Here is a 12,601-nt window from a genome sequence, read left to right as displayed (position 1 = left end):
TTCAAAGCTTGTGTTAAATACATTTGCCAGGAGAAGGATTACCTCTTCTACAAATTAATTTAAATAAGTGGCTTCAACAATGAAGCCAGTTCACATTTCTGACATGTCACCTAAATTTACTCTTGGGGAAAATATGGCCCTGGAGACAGAGCCACTCACATACAACAGCATGCAGCATAGAGAGAGAGAGAGAGAGAGGTGATTAAAGAAAGACAAACCTATTCTAATGGGGAGCAGCAGATCCTCAAACCTTTAACAGAAAGCCACCTCTCAGTATAGGCCAGAGATATGTCAGGGAGTCCACAGGGCTCCAGCTCCTGGCACAGAAATACCCTGGTCTCCTGCCTGTCCCGTGTCTTGTCAATCCATGGAAATGTTGCAGGTCATCAGCAATAGTGTACAGCACTGAAGAACTGTATGTTTGAGTAACTTAAGTAACTACATCTTTCCACTGGTCAGAACTGCTTAAGTGTTGCATCACACTCAGTGACTTTACTGCTGGCCATTTCAACAGAGAATAAACATAGAGGGTTGTTTAGAGCAGTGTGGGGTCAAACACTTCAGGAGTAGAGATTCAATCCACAAAAAAAAACCAAAAAAACCCCACAAAAAACAAACAAACAAAAACAAAACAACACAAAAACACAACTTGACATCAAAAATTTAAAAAAAGACAGGTTTAGACACTCAAAGCTTTCTACATATCATATTGAGAATTAATAAAATATTGCTGCAGACTTTAAATCAAGTCTTTAATTTCATTTCCAAGAAGCTCTTAGGTATGTTTGTCAGGCAGCCAATTTTAAGGACAGCATTCTTCGGCTTAAAAGAGAATTGGAAAAGCTAAAAGTGGTAGTAAGATTCCACACTCTGCCTTTGTGGATTTTGAAGAAAAATCAAGCTTCTTCCAGGCATTTAAATCTAACAGACCTTTGGGTTTCCACCACTCACAAGTTTTGCTTTTGCTGTCACTTAGCCAAGTTTGACACAAGGCTGGGATAATTTGGTACCAAATACAGCAAAATGCAAACTTTCAGCTAAGAATGTGTCTGTAAAGCATTTTTTTAGTAAGCCGAAAACAGGTGTCTTTCATCATGAGGGACATTTTAAAAAGCTTAATACTGCATTCAGATGTGGCTGCTTATGGAAGTAACAGGCAAGCTGTACATCCCATCACACATTGCTGTCTCTCGGTCTCAGTGCTGAATCTCTTTTCTAATGTGTAAGCTCAAGCAACCATAAGCCACTGCCTATTAACTTAAATGCTAATTTTAAACCATGTCAGAAGGTTTGCTGAAAGCAAATGCAGGAAGGAAGCAACTCTGTTTATAGTTATTTACACCTTTGCTCTATTCAAAATGCAAATGCCAGTGAAATGGCCTCCTACTTCTCTTACTTATCTCTTATTCTTTTATCCTGATCATTTATCCTTTTGCTTTTTTTAAATATTTTTTTCTGGTAAAAATAGCATCCTTTCTGTAGTGTTACATGACGAGAAACCTCTATCTCATCTATGAGTAAATAATCAACTTTTCCTGATAAAAATATCCTTCTGCAAATGACTCTGGATATGACCTACAGCTCATGTGAATTAAATTCATAAGATATGGAGACCCATAAAAGACATGAGCACTGGCTGCCAGGGGAATATATCATGTGCTGCAAGAAAAGAAAGATTATTGATAGCTTAAGAAGGGCACAGAAAGCTTTACTGAGAGAGTGTGTGGAACAGAATGAGATGGCCAATCCTGCTATGTTTCTTCTCCACTAGGAGGCTGAGGTGATCAATCTTATTATCAAAAACCTCTTTCCCAGAAATAGAATATAAGTGCTCAGGTTCAGAGTGAGCAGAGTGTAGTAGGCTCAGGAAGTGTTTGTGAAGCCAGTATTTTATCAGTAGCAGTATTTCCCTTGAGCAGCAACTCTCATTTCTGTGAGAGCCCCTGGTTCAATTCCCTGGGGTATGCCAGGATTCTGAGTGCAATGAAACCAATGTTGTTGTCGATCCAAAGCCAGATAAAGTGCACCCCAGAAGGGGACTCAAACTCTCTTCTTAGCAATGAATCCACAAAGGTTGCAGGTTGACAGAAATTTATCAAGTCACAAGAAACATTTTATCATTTCCTTTCCATTTCACTCTACCCTTAACAACATGGGCCACAGTACTTAGAGCAACACCCCACAGATACAGAAACAGCAGCAAAAAAACACTTCTGTGGTGTTTTCATCTTGTTCTGCACTGGCCTTTCCAGCCAGGCCAGCCATGAACAAAAGCAGCCCCAGAGCCTTCACTCAGGAGCTGCTTTCAGGTTCCATCACAGCACCCAGGTCTTACCTGAACACTTTCCTTCTCTCCTTTGCCTGGTTCAGCCCCCAAATACAGAGGCAAGGAGAAGAACGCTGGCTACCCACTTGCCAAGGGGGCTCCATATTGCACATGATCCAGAATCAGGTACACAGCAGACTTTAAAAATGAGCAAATAAAACCAAAAGCTGATTCTTAAAGATCATTTCAACCCTAGAACCCCAGAGAAGGAAGTTTACTGGAATAGCCTGTATTCAATAGCACAGAGAAGAAATACTTCAGGTGCTGCATATAAGAGGTTTCCCCCACCATGTTGCAAGGGCCCCTTGCAAGGTATTACACTCCAGTTCATCCTGAAGTGTTTTTCAGCTGTTGGTGACTACTATTCCCAAACTCACACTTCTAGCCAAGTAAATGAAACATTTGCAAGTTGGCCAAAGTCCTACACTATAGCTATTTACAAGGGATCTAGCCAGTGTTCTCTCATCCCCAAAAAGTTCCTTGTACTTTTGCTGAACAGTAGCATTACTTACACAAAATACACTTTCACAGGGATTGCTTATTGAAGAGATAAAGCATCAGAAGAAAAGCAGTGTTTATTGTCACAGGCATGTCACAAGATCAACGTTTTGGAAAGGAAGTCACTTCTCCATTTACATGGACTGGATGCACAGAAAGAATGCAAACTGTAAAGGTATTGATGAACAGAGAAATCTGTCTCAAGCTAACTCTCCAGCTGATGTGAACCAGGGTGGCCCCACTGATTTCAGCTAAGATAAGCCTTATGCTACTAAAGCACACCCCCTTTCTGGAGAAGGGATTGATTCTGTGTGCAGAGATAAAAAGGGAGTTGCCAGTGAAGGCCTTGGAAAAACAAATAGTTTGCTGCCCAGCTGGAATGGACTGGTGCAGTCACACTGGCTTCAGACAGGCAGCAAGTTGCTACATGATTTGGCTAATAAACTACAGAGTGAGGGAAAAAGAATGGTCTCACCTGCCTATTGCTACAAATAGTTGGTGTTAAGAAAGTTGTGCCCAACACTGGTTATCAGCACGGTCACAGAGCCCCAGCTCTTTGAGTAGTATGTTTTCTGTGTGCAAGGGGATCACAGCAGGCACAGTGAGCACAGGCAGAGCTGTCAATTGCAGAGTTGTGCTCAGGTTTTATTCCCCATGCTGCACCTAACAGGAGACAGCCTCTTCATCAATGCTTTCCTTTCACTTCCCTACTAGCTTAACTCATTTCTCCAATACATAGAGGCTTTTCAGCTGTTACACAGAAGTCACAATCCACCTGAGAACCTCACAGAGAGAAAATGCAACTACCGTAGACCACATTATTTTTCTTGGGAGCAAAAATGTAACCAGACCCTCTGCTGAAGAACATACAACCCTCCAAGTTAGCTCTTCTTTAGGTGAAGTTCTGTAAATTGAGCTGCAGTGAGCAGCTCAGCCTAGCTACTTCAACTAATGCCTTTGAGTGAAGCCCTTCTGTGGCTCTTCTCTGGGTCTCTGCTTCAACTTCCAGGACAGCTGGACCTGTAGAAAGTGGGCTGAGCGCTAACCAAATAACTAGAGCAAATAGCTCTAGTCAAGCCACACAGACTCCTGCTCTGGGGTGGGGGGATCTGCAAACAGCCAAGCACAAAGCAAGATGCCTGAGCTCTGAGCCAGCACTGGACATGAGCTCCAAGGGTGGACTTGCTTTCTACTCTTCCCCTTCTGCCTCCCAGGTGCAGCGCTGGTGAGAGGGGGCAAGCGGAGCTTTCAGGTCTGCTCCACTTCTACCCCGCTGCGCACCCCTGCCCCTCGGCCAGAGGCAGCACGGCCACCGAGCTGCCCCGGGAGGGCTGGAGTCCGCAAGCAGACAAGGACAGGCGGGGCAGAGAAGCGGAGCAGACTTGCAGCAAGGACAGCTCCATACAGAAAAAAAGGAGCTCCTGGTGCCCGGGGGCAGCAACCGGACCCAGGGGGTGGGGGCTGCTCCCGAGCCCTGACGTAAAAACTAAGCGGGGCTGCCCGCTCCGGCTTCTTAAGGAGCGCGGCGGCGGCAGCGGCTCGGAGAGTCCTGCCCTGGCCGGAGGGAGAGGTAAGCGCTGAGAGCTGCGGGCGGCGCCGGGGCGGAGCGGGACGGGCCGGGAGCGGTGGCTGAGCCGAACGGGAGCGGGACGGGCCGGGAGCCGCGGGGGACCGCCCGGGAATGCTGCGCTCGGCAGCCGCACGGCCGAGGGACTATCCGTAAGCGAGAGCTCCAAGTTACATGATAATAGCAAATTAACTGATTAACTTATAAATTATTATTGCATTATCCATGATGGGAGTGGAGCACGACACTAAACTGCAAGGAGAAGCAGGGATAGGGGGGAGGGTGAGAAAAGTCAGAACCAGGAAGTGTAAATAGCACTTACACACACAAACTTTAATGTATGGACAGAAAGAGCTAAAGATTGGATGGTGTAGGGGAGGAATTGCATGGATGCATTCACCACATGCACAAGTAAGAGATTAATGAAATCCGGCTTTTCCTGGGCATACACTCCAGCTCTCAGCTGTCTAAAAAGATACAATCTTGAACTGTGTGAAAGAGTAACAGCACAGTGCTGCCAGAATTTGACCAGACCATAAGGACTAGTGGCCTTTACTACTGGCCCTTACTAATGCCATGTATATCATACTTTCAGGGGCACTGATTCTCATATTAAAGCCCTACTGATTCCCTGCCCAGGGCTGTCCCTTTGTTGTGACAAACCCAGAACTCTTGTCTTAGCCTGTTTTGTAACTTATAAAGTTTAGAATTGGTGCTGGGAAGTAGAAAATGCAAAGCAATCTGTTCCGTTTTTAACCTGTACAAATGAAATGGGCTCTGCCAAAGTCAGAGAACCATCATTTAAAAGATTTTAGTATTATTATTCCCCTCTTTTAGTAGTATTCCTTTGTTTGAACAATCTGTTGTTGTTGGGGCTCCCTGCCCACTGTCCCGTGTGTCTCCTCACCCTCGTGGTCACATCTGAGACTGCTAAATTGCTTTGAAAACCAGAAACTTGATAAAATTAACTATGTCACTTGAAAAAGTCTCAGTAAACAGACATATGTGCATACTGCATGGCATGTATACATAGGTGTCTGTGCCCAGTGGAAGGGCTCTGATGCACAGACAAGAATGAAATAGTGACTCACAGGATGTTTTTGGCTTGCTTCTGAGAAAGCAATCAAAGCCTGCCTCATGGAGTAGGGTACAGAAGAATGATGTTTCTTGGGGATCTTGGGAGCAGCAGGACAGCTCTATTACTACCACCACTGTCGTAAGTGACGTCCACTGCAGAGCAGTGTGGGAAGAGCAAGATGTCCCTCTTTTGTTCCCTAAATGCAGTGTTCAGGTCCAGGGCTGCCAAGGCAGCTCTTCTCACAACACCTGAACTTGAATTAAAAAGTGCCTGTAAACAGCTGGGGAGTAAGTCTGAATACCCCAAAAATGTTCCCAGAACATGACTAGATAGCCAGACAGGGAGCTAGGGAAGAATAACATTGCTAGGACTGAAACCTCTGAAGAGTCTTATAGCTCTACAATGACATATATTCCACAAAGCAGACTACTCCTCCCTAGTCTTGCACATAGGCTGTGGCTGGGCTACTTCTCACATACAATCCCTCTGCACATCAATATCCCTTCTGATATATTTCTTCACATAGCAAAGGAACACTTCTTCAGGATCACTCATGGAAGAGACTTTCTACACAAAAAGCCAGTTGCTTATCTAGCTCATTAAGAGAAGCAGCTTCCCCACCCACAATAACCAAAGTGAAAAAGTACAAGCACAAATACTCAAGCAGATCAGCACATATATTAAACTGAATTTGTCCTAAATGCTGATCTCAGATGCAGCTGATTTCCACAAATGTGAAGTTCCCCATATGCCATCAGCTACACTAAAAACCACCCTGAATGCTGATATTGAGCAATTTGTTCAATATCAGAAATGCTAGAAGCATGTTAAAAAATACAACAGAGATGTACTAGAAATTAAATCTGATGGAGACAACTGGGCTTTTCTATCCACAAAAGGTTATCATTCTCAGAACTTCTACCCATGCATCATAGATACTACTTAGCAAATTTAACAGTTTTACCAGTTAATTCTTAGTGATCCACTAAGTACACATCTATAGCATAGGAAAGACATAGACCTGTTAGAGCAAGTCCAGAGAAGGGCCATGAAAATGATGAGGAGGTGAAGCAGGTCTCCTGAAAAGACAGGCTGAGAATGTTGGGGCCATTCCAGTACTACTTCTTCTGGAGTAGAGCAGACTCCAGGAAGACTTTGTTGGAGCCTTCCAGTACTTAAAGAGGGCCTATAAGAAAGATGGGTTCAGGCTTTTTAGCAGAGCCTGTTGAAAGAGGACAAAGGGTGATGGCTTCAAACTGAAGGAGGATCAATTTAGATTAGATACAAAGAAAAAAGTTCTTACAATGAGGGTGGTGAGACAGTGGAATAGGCTGTTCAGAGAGGTGGAAGATGCCCTATCCCTGAAAACAGCCAAGGTCATGTTGGACAGGACTATGAGCAATCTCTGTGGTTGAAGATGTTCCTGCCAATGGCAGAAGGGTTGGACTGGAGATCTTTAAAGGTCCCTTGCAATTTGAACTGTTCCATGATTCTATATGCATGGGTACATGTTGTACAATACAGCTTTGTGATGGCTTTGCTATACCCTCTTTTCAGAGCTGTTCTGCCTTTTAGCACCTAAGCCACTCCTGGTCAATGGATGAATCTGAAATCTGCAATAATTAGAACCATTAAAACACATTTTCAACAAGATTTTTCTACCTGCTGTCCACTGATTCTTGTGATTCTGAAGACTATTTTAAAGGACTCATAAAATTTTGAGAAAAGCAGGACTGCCTAAAAGCTTAAATTATGTAAAAAGGAATGGATTTTTACTGAAAAATATTAGGGGTCTGTAAATCAAAAAATGCCAAAACTTTCAATATTAAGAACTTCCATATAAGACAGTTTTACACATGCTTCTGCTGCACAGAGCAAAAAGCATAAACAAATCTTTAAGAAGCAGAGAAAAAATATCTGAGTACCTTGTACATCATGTAAAGTAATAGGATTTTATTCCTACATCTAGGACTGAGACATTTTCTTGGTTTTCTCCTATTTCAGTGACACACTAGATCTTGGAAGCAGAGGAAGAATCCACTGCACCATGAGACTCACCTGCTGTCTCTTACTCATGGCAGTGTTCTGTGTGACACCTTTCCTCTGCCATAGTCAGATTGATCCACTGGCTCTTGGGCGGGCAGACCCCCAGTGCTGGGAATCCTCCTCAGCTGTTTTACTGGAGATGAGGAAGCCTCGCATTTCTGACTCTGTCAGTGGCTTTTGGGACTTCATGATCTTTCTGAAATCCTCAGAGAACTTGAAACACGGGGCTTTGTTCTGGGACCTGGCTCAGCTCTTCTGGGATATCTATGTGGACTGTGTGCTCTCCAGAACCCATGGCCTGGGCAGAAGGCAGCTGGCAGAAGCTCAGCAGAAGATGGCTACTCTACATTCTCAGTTCACAGGGAGAAACCAAGGTCACTACTCCTTTAACATGCAGCTAATGGGCAATAATTAGAGTCTAGTGGGAAATAAAAGATATTGAGGCCTATTGTGCTATGTGGTAATAATACAGAAACAGATGACAGTGCTGTGCAAAAACCCCCTACACTTCCCAGTGAAGTGTAGAGCTGTATTTACGTTTAATGTGATCTCAGTAAAAATTTGACCTCCAAACAATCTGAACTCTTAACAACAGCTTTTAAGTTTCAGATTGATAGGGCAGGAAAAGCAGTAGAAAGTATTATGCAGGAGGATTCAAACAAAGAAGGCAGCTCAGCAACTGAATATACTAATATATTTTTCCACACCAGCATTTTTACCACAGCTGTGCTATGAACAGGCTAGTTCTGAACCCCCCATTCTGAGAGGAATGCATTGCACTGCGCTGTTGTGGGGAGTGGCAGCCTTTTGGTGGATGGGTAGGGGTATGTCTATTTGCCATCTAGCAGTAAGCCACTACCTGTTTTCCATTTCCACACTGATAACTTTACCTGACACACAATGGAAACAGCTAGAACTTAGATGCATGTATGCTTTCAGACACAACTACAGCTCCAGGAAGAACTCTACTACCTGTGACACTAAATGCTGCAGTTCCTAGTTTCCAAGTTCCCAGTCCCTTCTCAATATGCATATCAATTACCATCCTCATTCCCAAAAGGGAGATACAGTATTGCTTTTCCCAAATCTCAGTCCCTTCCAAGGCTTCAGTTCTGATCCTGCTACCAACTGATATATCCTTGCCTGGAGAATATCCACTTTAACATAGAAGTAGGTGCTATAATTTGATGGAGAGGTCGAAGTGCTGTAGCCATCACCCACAGTGTAGTGCATGGGCCCACAGTGAGAAGGCAGAAGTGCCTTTACACTTCAATGGATTGAGACTCTTATCTCAACTTCCTAGAGCAGTGTCTTTGTTATTGAGAAGTTTGGGGGGAATGTTCACAGAATAATGAAGAACATCTCTGAGCAAGTACCCATTAGAGCGTCTCTAAAAAATGGACTTGAACTCAGGGTTCTCGCACCCCAGGGACAATATTCCACTGGACTACCCCACTCATGCCCATAAACCTAAAACATTTTTGAGTATTGAAAGCTAGAATCTGAGACAGTAAAGACTGAGAGGTCCTTACCCTATTACCTACAAGCAGTATCCTGAATTTTGAGATAGGAGTTGAGTCTCTTCAAGTATGCACCAAGAAGTAGAAGTATCCCAGTTCCAGACTTACAGATTCAAACACTGTTTTCTGAACCAGTCTAGTCCCTCCAGGCTTGTGACTGTATTCACAGTCTGAAATACCCTTAAACTTTACACAATCCATGAAAAAGACTACAAAAATCAGAGCAGTTGAAAATGAGTAATCTGATAAACTGTGTCAATCCACCTAAAATCATACTTAATCCAGCAGCATTTCAACTTCCTTAGGTATTCTGCAGAGAAGTGTTAGCTTTAGATAGAGACAAGCAGGGAGAGTTTTCCAGTTACATGGCCAAGCTACCTTTAGTAATTCATCCCTTTCCCCTAACAAAATCCAAGCACCATGAAAGTTTTATAAATGCATTTCCAACCTATTACAACACTGTAACTACTTTACAGTTATAACAACTCTTAACCAAAATAAGACTTTAGAACCACAAGGAAAACATAGCTTTTGTACTCACAGCAATCTTCCTGAAGAGCAGCTGAATATGAAAATCCTCCTCAAGAAGCCACATAGCACATCCTCCCTAGAAACATCTGAAGACTACAGATAAAAACCCTCTGCCTCTTTTCTCCTTGCCCAGCAGTCCCACTGCCCCTTACCACTCAGTGGCCTCAGCTGTGCACAGCTCCCTCTCAGGCACAGGTGTTTAGGCTCAGACCAGCCCTTACACGTGGCCGAGACAGACATAATTTGCTGTCCCAACTCTGCAGGGTGCCAAGGGAGGCAGTAGGGCAAAGGTTATTGTACAATTGAGATCTGGTATTGTGTTAAATTAATTACAGTTACTTTTGCAGAAGACAAATATGTCTAAAAGGAAGAAAACCATCCTGCTGCCTTTTAGAGATCATTGCAAAGAAAATCCCCCATAGTTCCTCAAGGAAATAAGAAATGTGCTACTAGACAGTGTGAGACATCTCACCCACTGTGCAGAGAGGTTGATAACAGGTCGGTGAGCTAGGAGGATTCTGAGCAGACTTAAGTACTTTGATTCTACTAATTATAAGTAGAAGAATTTTAGAGGAAGACTAAAGGAAAAGGTGTGTACTGGGAAAAGATCAGTGACTTGACACTGAAAGGCAACATGCAAATGGAGGGATATGGCTATCACCACAGCAAGAGGCTTGGGGGCAATGCGGGAAACTGGAGTATTCAGCTGCTCTTTGCTATTTGGAAATTATTTACTTATATGCATTTTTATGTCACTTTTCAGGGACATTTTCTCATATTCAGAGGTCACCAGTTCTGAAGAAGGACTCTTTTGAAGATGTAATAAGCATCCATATAGATAAGAGTAGATCTATATTACTTGGAAGAATCATTGGAGAGCTAGGAAAAAAGAGGAAATTACACATTTAGTCTAAGATCCTGATTTATAGATAATTTAAAACTATTTAATTTTTTTAAAATTTTTTTAAAATGTTTTTTTATTTTAATCCCCATTGATGTCAATTTATATGGTGGAAGAAGGCATGTAACCTCGAGCACTACATCTCTGATTAATTTGGACTCATGAGTTTTCTTAATTACTTATGAATTTCATCTTCTTACTAAACTGCATGATTTATAAGCAGATGCCTACTTTAAACTGTGTGTATATCAGGCTTTTTGTAATACATGTGGTTTGTTTAAACTATTGTCTTTTGGGTGCCAAAACAGGAAATAACTGATCCTTCAATAAAAAATAGACAAGCAGAGAAGGAAGTTGTCAAAAAACCTCCACTGGCTCCAAGACAGGATTAGAGAAGAGATGGTGATGTTAGGTTGTATGCAGAGCTGTACATTTGTACAGAGCAACCTCTGCTCAGACATCATCCTACTAAAGAGAAACAGTGCAAATTTCTACATGAAAAATACCTTCCAAGAATGTCTTCAGTTTTCCAGTAAAAGGATTAACAGATTTTACCAGCTCCTCTGCTTTCACATTTAAATTTTCTAATCACAAACATTCTCATACATAACTAGCAATTGCTTCTTTTTTATAAGTTCTTTGTTGAAAAATCAGTTTCTTTTGATTCTTGCTGGTAACCCTAATAGGCAATTTGACATTAAACTAATGCAAAACAACTTCTGGCAGGTAATATTTGATTGCTTTTATGATATAAATTATTTCCATTGCCAGACTGGCTGGATGAAACCATTAATTTCATCTTTCCATGGCTATTACATTTAGTTGTTCATTCAAAGTTTCTTTCCTTGAGCCTATAGCAATATTTGGTGGGCTTTTTTTTTTTCCAAAATGCCCACAGAAAAAGGGGCTTCCTGGTTGTTCATCAACTTGCAGAAATAGGTTTAAGTAACAAAATCTGTAAAGAAATCTTGAAATGGTTACTGGCCTGAACAAAATAAGGCTTAATCACAGGCCTAGTGAGGGAAATCCTGACTTAAGGGAGCAAACAAAAAGCCATAAGGGCTATAGCAGCTTCAATGGCATTGAATTTGTGCTTCAAGTTAAGCATGCAGCAAACCATTTAAATGTTCAAGAGAGGGGAGAACACTAAAGCAGGATAAAGACAGGAACACACAGTTTATTGCACTCAGCAACAGACCCCCAGTTGCAGCCACAGCCTGAGAGTGCTTTCCTACCATGTGGGAGGACAGCAGGAGCATTATTTCAACAGATCTGCTCTCTCCTCTACATATTCTGTTAACTAATTACATTACTGTAAAATATCTAAAAGCCTCATTGTTGCATCTTTGTATCAATATAAAAGTCTTTACTCACAGTCCCTACAGCTACCAAGAGCAGCAACTGGCAGAGTGTTAAGGGCTGGAAGCCTCAGCCCAGGAGGATTGGTATTGCAGTAGAGCTGATGTTACCTGTTCCGTATGTTCCCAAGCTCTAGCAAATGTGAAATCAGATTATCTGAACAGGTCCTGTTTAACTGAGATGCTTTTCCACAGGGCCTTTTGGGCAGATGTCAGTGCTTCCACTTTTGATAGGTCCCACCTGCAACAACGGGATCCCTTAAGAAATGGCTCATGGCAGCTTTCTTCCTCCCTTCAGACAGAAATACCACTATGGGCCAAGATGATATTTAGCTTAAATTAATTTGCAATACTTCTCTGCTTCAGTAAGCTTCTTAATTAATAGACTGTAGCAAGATTCAGCCTTTGAGGCAATGGACAAGAAAGGATGTGGAGGCAAGACTGAAAAAACAGATTAATTTCTAGTATAGATCACACTGTTTTGGAAGAACATTTTGAATATTGCTGATGTAAAGAGACAATCTGTGTTATTAATTGTGCTGAAATAAAAAAGGAGGTGCAACTAACTACATGTAAAACTGCAAGTGATAGAGTGCAAGTATAAAATAAAAGATAAAAAGAGTGTATTAAAAAACAAAGCAAGGGCTCTCTGTATGAGATGAAAGTAGATCCGCTATAACAGGAACATTTTAAAATGTCACTGTGTTTAAAGACTGGATATTGCATCCTACCATTTTCCCTATAAACTTCATGGCAGATCTTTGAATGAGTGAAGA

General features: G+C 42.1%; 1 protein-coding gene across 1 annotated transcript; it reads left to right on the top strand.

Annotated features, from left to right (window-relative positions):
* The first annotated feature begins 4,473 nt into the window (after positions 1–4,473).
* FAM237A (family with sequence similarity 237 member A) lies at positions 4,474–11,164 on the top strand. The gene is made up of 3 exons (XM_056496383.1): positions 4,474–4,543; positions 7,474–7,889; positions 10,330–11,164. Exons 1-3 carry the CDS (start codon positions 4,506–4,508, stop codon positions 10,473–10,475), a joined length of 600 nt encoding a protein of 199 aa, XP_056352358.1. The 5' UTR covers positions 4,474–4,505; the 3' UTR covers positions 10,476–11,164.
* Positions 11,165–12,601: the final 1,437 nt, after the last annotated feature.

The sequence above is a fragment of the Oenanthe melanoleuca genome, chromosome 7 (assembly GCF_029582105.1).
Source record: "Oenanthe melanoleuca isolate GR-GAL-2019-014 chromosome 7, OMel1.0, whole genome shotgun sequence".
NCBI lineage: Eukaryota > Metazoa > Chordata > Aves > Passeriformes > Muscicapidae > Oenanthe > Oenanthe melanoleuca.
The sequence above is the reverse complement of the archived record's forward strand: the minus strand, read 5'-3'. Positions and strand labels throughout refer to the sequence as shown.

Excerpts from the sequence above, each read along its gene's own strand:
- FAM237A (XM_056496383.1), top strand. The coding sequence starts at position 4,506 with ATGCTGCGCTCGGCAGCCGCACGGCCGAGGGACTATCC. Across the intron at positions 4,544-7,473 it reads GCACGGCCGAGGGACTATCC|TGACACACTAGATCTTGGAA; the intron begins GTAAGCGAGAGC and ends CTCCTATTTCAG. Across the intron at positions 7,890-10,329 it reads GTTCACAGGGAGAAACCAAG|GGACATTTTCTCATATTCAG; the intron begins GTCACTACTCCT and ends GTCACTTTTCAG.